The 9,334-nt window shown below is 38.8% G+C and overlaps 1 protein-coding gene across 2 annotated transcripts in view; it reads right to left on the reverse strand.

Moving 5' to 3' along the window:
• The window catches only part of prkcda (protein kinase C, delta a), a 14,689-nt gene extending 5,679 nt beyond the window's left edge, over positions 1–9,010 (reverse strand). Inside the window, exons 1-13 of one of the 2 annotated variants that reach the window (XM_014009080.1) lie at positions 8,852–9,010; positions 6,227–6,356; positions 5,893–6,092; positions 5,748–5,814; positions 5,312–5,468; positions 4,704–4,735; positions 4,450–4,535; positions 2,968–3,097; positions 2,782–2,882; positions 2,009–2,105; positions 1,736–1,863; positions 1,421–1,594; positions 1,230–1,321 (exon numbers count right to left, since the gene is read on the reverse strand). In XM_014009080.1, the coding sequence (XP_013864534.1) occupies positions 1,230–1,321; positions 1,421–1,594; positions 1,736–1,863; positions 2,009–2,105; positions 2,782–2,882; positions 2,968–3,097; positions 4,450–4,535; positions 4,704–4,735; positions 5,312–5,468; positions 5,748–5,814; positions 5,893–6,092; positions 6,227–6,335 (1,373 nt within the window). In that variant the 5' untranslated portion in view covers positions 6,336–6,356; positions 8,852–9,010. Of the gene's footprint in view, positions 1–1,229; positions 1,322–1,420; positions 1,595–1,735; positions 1,867–2,008; positions 2,106–2,781; positions 2,883–2,967; positions 3,098–4,449; positions 4,536–4,703; positions 4,736–5,311; positions 5,469–5,747; positions 5,815–5,892; positions 6,093–6,226; positions 6,357–8,851 lie in introns of both variants that reach the window. The other variant, XM_014009079.1, reaches the window with a different exon arrangement.
• Between the last annotated feature and the right edge of the window lie 324 nt (positions 9,011–9,334).

Consider the following 9,334-nt stretch of genomic DNA (forward strand, 5'->3'; position numbering starts at 1 on the left):
GTCTCTGTCTCTCTCCACACACACACACACACACACACACACACACACACACACACACACACACACACACAGAGAGAGAGAGAGAGAGAGAGAGAGAGAGAGAGAGAAAGAGACCAGAGGAGGGAAAGAAAGGCAGCAACTTATACAGATTATCTGTAAATTATAAAGATTTGACATCATTTTGCAGGTAAACGGACATATAGATTAATCTCACAGATTTTTTCAAGTCTTACGGATATTTTAAAAACCTCATTTTCAAATTTATCTAACATGCCAGAGCCTRTAGGATGATTTAAAAAACAATAAATAACATCAAACAGCCATCTTCCAACCTGTTCTGCCGCTATAAGTTACTTTTCCCTCTCTCCTTTCCTCCTGCTTCGCAGCAGCGCTTTCATGTCCGCAGCGCCCCCCCCCGCGGGTGCGAGTTGTAAGGATTTTCTGCAAAATTTATGGATTTTTAGGGCTCTTTATACAGGTAAACTACTTTTATTCCTGATTTAAACCAGCGATCATGCGAGCAGCTGTATGCTTTTATTTTTTTCTGTCAGGCTGTCGGAGCGCTGCTCCTCCTCTGTCCGAGGCTGGTGTGGGGTGAAAATCCTCCACCTCAGACGTTCAGAGATGTAACTGTCTGTGATACTGTGGTCACTTTCCATGTAGCATCAATTATRCTAATGCTAGCTGTCACGTTCTCTCGTCCTGGCCACACCTCCKMTCTCTAACCCCCCTTCCTCTACCCACACCCCCTCCCCTACCCACTTTGATGCATTTTTCAAATTTCGCCTTGGGGCGGAGTTATCTTTTCACAGGGGGGTAAGTTACACTTTAAGCTGATTTTGAGAGATTCACAGCATCTAATGAGAAATGCTTCAGTAAAGTGGGACTTTTTACAGTAAGACTTCTGTTTGCTGAAGTGCGACCAAGTTTTGTACTTTTTCACACTTTTTTTTTATTTATACCAGTTTGCCGTTGTTTTTCTGGAGGGATTCCCACAGTGTGGTGAAAGGTGGGTGTAACCGATACCTTCTCATAAACACGCAACAGAACACGCGTGGCAAGTTCTTTGCTCTTTACAAGGCCTGTCTGATACTGAACAAGAACTAATGGAAATAAGCCAGCCTATAGCTTATTTGACTTAATTCACATGATAACAGGGAGGAATGAAAGGTTCTCTTGAAAAGAACCAGCTTTTAACTGTTTCATAGATGATAGGAGGTGAGACTTACATGGCTCTGTAAAGCTCAAAGCGCCCTTTCTCCTGAATATGAAACATCAAATCCCCTCCATTCAGATACTCCATCACAAAGAACAGATGCTCCTGTGGATAAGATTCATTTTCAGTGTCAGAAATGGGATTTTAATCCATAATTTGGAGTAAAATGTAGCCAGATTTATAAAAGTTTGGAAGGGGGAGTACCTTTGTCTGGAAGGTGGAGAAAAGATGAGTGAGGAAAGGGTTATCCCAGGCTAAAGCCAAGACTCTCTTCTCTATCATAGTGCACTCCACATCATCGTCCATCAGCACAACATCTTTTTTTAGAGCCTTCACTGCAAAATACTCTCTACTTCCCTTGAGCTCTGCCAGGAGAACCTACAAGATAAAMGATGTAAATGTTTGTATATTAGCTGAAAATAACCGTTTAATTAAACATCTACAATCAATCCATTCCCTAAGAGGTCTACATTTTCAATTTCAGTATAAAAAGTTGAAAATTGTAAAATAATCGAGTACCTTGCCAAAGCTGCCTTTTCCTAACACCTTGTGGAAGATGAAGTTGTCCACGTTGATACGAGTCAGATGGGTAATACGAGACTGTGGTCGTTGAACAGAGCCTTCCCACAGTTTGCCATAGGGAGAGCCTTCTAATGGCCAAACAAGTTACCACACACAGCAAATATTTAGTCACATATTAATTTGAGAACTTTGATGGTAGTTATGTGTCTACAGAATACATGAATGCATGGAAACATCATTACACATAAATAAATAAAGAAAAATACTGACCGGAGATGTCAAGCCCAGCAAGCTTGTTTACTTCATCATATATTCCAATGTCACTCAGGTTAGGCAGGTTAGGATCCGAGCGACGAGTCGAWGATTTCTGAAAAAGGATGGGAGAAAAACAGACCATGAAACACACTGACAAATAACTTGTTATCCATCTAAATGTAGTACATAGAGAGAAAACACATTTAATCTGATTTTTTTGTCTTTATCAGACCTGAGATTGTTTCTAAAATAAAACAGATTTGTTCAGACATGGGATTGTAAAGATCTAACAAGTTAACTATTTGCTTCTTCTACACCTTGAGACAAACAGATGGTTGACATTAAAGTCATGTTGAAAAAACCGTCAACAAAAGCTGCAATATGGGAGCGGAAATATTCCAGATAATACACATGAGCAACATATGTTACTGCTTTTAACATAAATAAATATTTGTTTTTAAAATACTTTCACTAGATGATCTTGCAAGTTAGTCTCAACATTATATGCAGCTTGGTAAGCAATATAAATACTTGTTTTTTTTTTCAAATACTTTGAACATCATGTAAATAAGGGTACCAGTTTTTCAAATTCTTCTTCAGAAAAATAAGTCCTGAAAAGGAATCTGTACAATTTTGTGACTATTAATCTGTTTCAGAGGTACATAAACTGTGATTACCTACCAAGACAGAAACAAAAACATGTACTGTTAGACTTTACTGTGGCCTTAAACAGCTATCAGCACTTGATTGGACCACTCAGTGATTTAGGACCATGTCCATGAACTCACCTGGCTGACTTGTGTTAGCGCTTCAGCAAGCAGCTTCTGATTGATACCGCACAGGTTGGCTACTTTATCCTGACACTTGTGATGGACATTCATGGCACAATCTGAAAACATGGGGGGGGGATCTATAAATCACAAAAACGCCGCTACACACAAGCTGCCATCTGTTTAATCATAACTGCAGTGTACCTTCGCACTTCAGGCCTTGTTTAACCAGACCCCAGAGCAGACTGCCACAGTGGTCACAGAAGGTGGGACTCATGTAGTTGTAGGTCTTGAAACGGTGCGGCATGTCGATTTTAAACCGCTCCTTCTGGAACTGTTGGGAATAAAAATTGTTTCTTTTATTGTGTTCTGTAAAAAGTAGGTACCTGCCATAATCGTTTTCTCCCTCAGTTTTATTTTTAGAAAGTCGTCAAGTTGCTGGACAGAAAGTTTCCTCCCAGGTGTGTCTCTGGACTTAATCAAAATGGGTTGTGCTTAATTACTTTTGCATCACCTGCATTAAGTCCACTGGACTTTCATGATCTCCACTAGTTATCTAAAGAGCACCCTTTGAAAATCAGAACTAGATTTGAATATAAATGATGTTATTACATCAGWAAGCAGACTCCTAAATGGAACAAATTTTCCATAAAAAGTCAGCTGAACATTTGGCTGCAGATCTGACAAAGTCAGAAGAGATTTCTGCATCCTTGAATAAAAATGCATCAAACTGGGCATCAATTATTATACCAGAGTGAGTGGCATSTACACATCATTAAAACTGGGTATCAGCCCACCCTCCCACCAGATGCTCTGCCCACGTTAACCAGAAAAAGCAACACATCTGACCACCATTACTGCTTGTGAGGTAAAAATAAATGCTGGAAATCATTACAGACATGATTTTCAAGGCAACAAACTGAAATGTCTGAATATTATTTATAGTTGAATAAAAAGGAAGGAACTTTAAAGAAAAGTCTGCATAGATGTCATCTGAAAAAGCTCTGTAAAGGTGAGACTTGTGGAAAATCTCTGCTTGTTATTAAACTAAAGAAAAATCAGCTACACAAACAACATAAATGAAACTTGCGAGCACTTTTGCACCACAACAAGGCCACAAGTCAGATGTAGTTATGACATAAAACAAACCCCCGAGCAAGTCAAAAATAGCATTCAAACAGAATACTGTATGAAAAAAATAAAATTAAAATAAGAAATCTCAAATACATTTCTTTCTGAGCTACAAAAGTTTCAATAATAAATGTGATATTTTTTAAGCTTAAACTAAGTGGCAGATTTATATTGTATAAATTCTGCTTTTATTTAGACCAGCATTTTTTTACAATTAAAAGAAATTTAGAACTAGAATAAATAAAACTTATTTGTTTGATTTAAAAGACAGTATCATCCCTTTTTAACAATTTAAATGATCTAGAGCTAAAATAATAAAGATGCATGCTTCTGGTATACTGGTGTTCATAAAAAAGACTAAGAGGAGCTAGGAGCTAATTAGCATGTGTTTATCAATTAAATTCTGACCAAGCACCACAACAATCTGAAAAGCTAAAAAAAAATAATAACAACAATAAAATAAAGTGATAAAAGCCCACACTGAACTGATAAAATCAACTGAACAATAAATTAGAGACATATGGAAAACGCTCACACACATGGTGTGATACATACCACAGTGTCCCGACTGTTGGCAGCAGTGCCGGTACATCTGCCGATAATTTTGTCTATGCACTTTTTGTGGATGGCTGCATTGCATTCTGAAAAGTTCAAATAGAATTTAATACATTGATTAACTGCTTGAGTATATGCCAAACACATACAGTAGTTTTATTCTAAGTCAAGTTCATTTAATTATACCTTTAATAAAATTAATTTGCTATTTCAAGGAGAACAAAGTCTTTTTTTTTTAATTGCTGTTCACTTACGTCTGCATTTATAGCCTTGCTTGTTGAGTCCCCTGTGGGAGTCAAAAAGACATGAAAATTAGTCAGTTTGCATTTTGGTGACATATTAATTGTGCAGGAAAAAGTTGAATGTGATAATCTGTGCATCAGGAGGTCATTACATATATATTTTATTATTTGTTAGCTAAAACGAACACTGAAGCAGAAAACTGTGTAGCCACTTGAGCCWTTAAAGAATGATAAACATTCCTAAGTTGATGTTTTTTTATCACTGCCATCAATGTAAAGGAGCATTAATCACCTTTTTTACAATCACCAAGAAACACCAACTTTCCACCTGACAATAAAAAGGCCAGGTGATTGAAAAGGTTGCCTCTGCATTTGAATTTCTAATGACAGACATTTGTAAAAAAAAAAAAAAATGTCTTCATGCTCCACTTAGTTGTTTGCAGCAGAAGCATGCAAAATCTTTCAACAAGAGAAGAGAGTTTTATATTTTAACCCGACAGAAAGAATTCACTCAGTCAGTGTTATGTGAGACTACACATTAGATTTCCATGCCTTTTCAAATCCTCTGTATCAATCTATCTGGTGTTGCAGGTGAAGTTTAATAAAGTGACTGAACTGACCAGACAAATTCTCTGCACACAGAGCAGAAGGTGGGCTGTCTGAAGAACGTGGCGATGAACTCGTGGTTCTTTATGAAGTGGATCTTCGCCTGTTTAATGGCTCCTCGTCTACGATTTATGGTAGGAACTTCTTCCTCCTTCACAGTGTGCTTACTCTCTTTCAGATAGAATAAGGAAACAGATTTTTTTTGCACAACATGAACAAATAAAAAATCAACATATGTCAGCACAAAGGAAAAAGATTGATAGCCTAAATTAAGACCTGCAGGGTCTCAGTGTTTATAAAAGATCAGATATTTTTGTAAAGGGTAAAAAGCTAGTCAGCCTGTCTACAAACAGAACTGGTTTTAGTTTATGTTACAATCGGAAGTAATAGTTACGTAACCAACAAATAAATGCACAACTTTTCCGAAGAATCAGTTTTTATTCCTCTTACCTGTATCCACGCCCTCCAGAAAAAACTGCACCGCCATCATCACTTTCCCTGAAGGAAGGAGATCCACCTGAACACAAACCAGACAGTTATAAAAGGTCCCTCAGACATTAGTCCAAGGAAAAGAGGAGGTGGTTTCGAATCCTACCCAGAATTCAGCGCGTCCATTGGCTTTTTTGCAACGTTCAGCAAGGACCGACACGCCAACGCTGACCTCGGCCAGCGGCTCCTCGGCCGTCTTCATCAGCAGTACCTCAAGCACACGACCCTCGTAGATGTGTGCATCGAAACTGGCCTTCCACGCTGGATACATGGTGGGTTTTCTCTGAACCAGAGTCTTACCTCGTTCTAACGAAAGATGAAAACGGAAGAGAAGGGGGGAAAAAAGCGTTTCTGCATTTTCAAAAACCACAAAGAAGAAGACTCACAATTCTGTTTACAAAAAAGGCAACTTCTGTATGCACTGTCAAAGATTTCCCCACCAGTTGTTAAAGCTTCCTTCATCTTGATTGCGCAGAAGGGTGGATCTGCAGAGGGAGGCAGGGTGCCCAAGTCGTACGAATTGAAGGTAATTCTCAAGAAAGGAGCCATGGTGACGAGTTACAGGATCCCCTGTTCAGTGAGATTAACAATGTTTCAACCTTGCGACTTTAATCGGCGACAACATGCTGTAACACAATTCAGTTTATATCCAGGTACACACTTTACAAAGTTTTAATGATCCACAAAGCAAAACTAAACTTAGCACAAAAAGTAAGGAAGGATGCACCTGGGGGTACCAGAAGCTCAAAACAGGTAAAGTAGCAACAGCAAAATAAGCTGTTTTGCAGAGATTTGGCTAATTTTTCATGAGTGTAACCCACATACTCAGCTTTACTGTTCATCTCACAAATACATGTTCCTTCTAAATGTGGCACCATTTGAAAGGTCAATTAACAGGCTTTCCAACAGTATAAGAGTTATTACCAAGAAGCGTTGCTACAACAAAGAAATAATCTAACAAACACAAATTTCCTTGCTTTTTGTGCTAAGTATATTTGCTCACATGTGGGAACAGGAGCTCTGTGAGACCAAATAATATCAGAGGTGGAAATTTAAGACAGAGCTCCTTTTGTCAGAGTTTAAAAAGCTGATTGAAAACACATTCTTGCCTCTGCCTCACTGGGAAACACCTGCACCCACACACAACATGCTGTGTCAGCAAGGACAGCAGTTTCTGTTAAATCACTGTGAAACGCAAAAGATTTACTTTTTGTCTATTAAATTCCATCACCAAAGCTTAAAGCAAAATTTTTTTTTACCTCTTTTCAACAACAAACACCTGTTTTAAACAGAGGCTGTTGCAAATGTAAACTGTAGATAGTACAAATACTAACGAATGGTTATCACCTTTTGTGCAGYGCAGCACATGCCTCATTTACTGCTTCCATTAGTCACAGAGCTACAGTTTAGTACTTATGGTATGTGCAGTTCAAAAGGCAATGCCCGGTAATCTCGCATGGCATCCCTGAGTCTATTTTCCTAATTCCTAACCACCAAGTTTAAAAACTCATTGTCAAATGGTGCCTCTGCTACTTGTTTTACTTTACTACCAGAGTGGTTTTTTTAGTGCGTTACTCTCAAAAATGTTTCTACTCAACAGTAGAAACGCAGAACGAGCCTCAACATGTCGCTAATCCAAACACAAACATGCTGTGCTCCACAGTTGGCCTAGATGGCATTCACAAAAAAAAAAAAACCATAGCCTCCCACACTGAGATGAGAAAAAAAAATGCAGAAATAATCTTTTTTTAAAAGTGTGTGCTGAGAAGGAAGAGTGATGAAACATTACCGCTCATTGCTGCAGTTAGCTGTGATGTCAGTGTTTTTTTTTTTTTTTGTTTGTTTTTTAGTTAATCAATAGCAGGCCCACTGTGTGATTGAGGGCAGGAGTGATTGACTGCCTGGCAGTCTGTCAGTGTGCAGTTTCGATTTGTCCCCATCTGTTAAGTTCACGAGCCATGTCCAACGCACTGTATTACATATAAACATGCAGCTTTGCAAAATCTACCTTCTTAATCTGAACTAATAAACAAAAAAAGAGCAAATTAGAAGGAGCACCTAACTAGTGCTATGATGAGATACTATCGTCAAAGGCTGCAGAGTGGTGATTATGTGTAATTCATGCAATTTTAATTAGACGTTAACGACCTGTGCAACTAATGCAGATGATGTCAGTGATTAAATGGCTAAAATAAACAAAGAGGAAGATGGGCAAAAAGAAATAAAAATACACAGCTTAAACAGTAACGTGTTGCCGGTTTAATTAAAACCTGCAGCTATTTTGGAATGACTCATGTCTATGCAGTTTCTTCTCTTTTTTTTTTTTTTTGGCTGTTAATGGTGAGTATAACAAGTCCTGGCAGGTTCCTCTGACACAAATACTAAGAATCTTAAAGTTTTAATGTTCAACAACAAGACCTGCTCTGATTGTCAAAGTGAGGAGCCAGTCATTTCAGTCCGTGCATCTAATTTTCTTTATGTAACAACGGATGTGGTTGGTTGTCAGTTGGCTGAACACAGATGTCACATCTCGTCTGACTCAAACAGCAGTAGTTTTGCAGCCAGATTGTCCTCCTGACAAATTATTGTTTTTCTTCAGCACCCCCCGTCCATGTTGTCGTGCAGGCCAGCTGGAGTAATTACACATTTTGTGACCTATCAAGACCGTGAACTTTAATCTGAAATCCACACAGAGAGGCTCAGTTGTAAGCTCACACATTTTTTGAATAAATGTAAAGTGGCGGTCGCTCTGACATCTCAGCTATCATCAGTACCGTTTTTTGTTCTGTCCCCCAGACCCTGAGCAGCAAATCACAGAACAGTCGCTTTACGAAAAGGAGGAGACACAAACAGCTTAAATAAAAAAAACTTGTCAGTGACTTTTTTTCCCCGTCGTTGCCCTACTGGCTAACTACAGATAAGTTTACCGTAACAGAGTGTTCCTCTACAGATGAGAAATGTAGAAGAAAAGAAGCAGGCGCCTCGAAGAAGCAACTTTCTGTCAACAGAAAAACCCTGAAAAGACTGACAAAGTTTCAGCTGCAACAGAATGAAGGCAGTCTCACCTCGTCCTGCAAACTCAGCACTGGCTCTTTCTGAACCGCGACTCGACGAAACTTTGCCTCTTTTCTTCCTCTCGTTTCTTTTTTCTTCTTCTTTTTTTTCCACTCTGTGATTCTCTCGTTTGAGGAAGTATGCCGCACTCTCCCCTCCTCTCTCTCTCTCTCTCTCTCTCTCTCTCTCTCTCTCCCTGGCTTTGCGCGAGCTCAGCTGTGACGTTTACCTATTTTGCGCACGCGTACGGGCACGCGGGGCGTTTCTGTTCCCCAGCGGTGACAGTATGGCATGTATGGCAAGTCGTTGTAACATATAATGAAAACAAACCTAATTATTACATGAGTAGTGACATATTTCGCCAACTACTCAGAAATAATATAGAAATATAATGTACATGAGGTAAAGTTAAACAGACTTTCAGTACATTTTTAAACTCTCTGTTGAGCTCTATATATCTCCTTTTTCAATTTTGAATAACAATCGCTTAAAGT

The sequence above is a fragment of the Austrofundulus limnaeus genome, unplaced genomic scaffold (genome assembly GCF_001266775.1).
Source record: "Austrofundulus limnaeus strain Quisiro unplaced genomic scaffold, Austrofundulus_limnaeus-1.0 Scaffold55, whole genome shotgun sequence".
Lineage (NCBI taxonomy): Eukaryota > Metazoa > Chordata > Actinopteri > Cyprinodontiformes > Rivulidae > Austrofundulus > Austrofundulus limnaeus.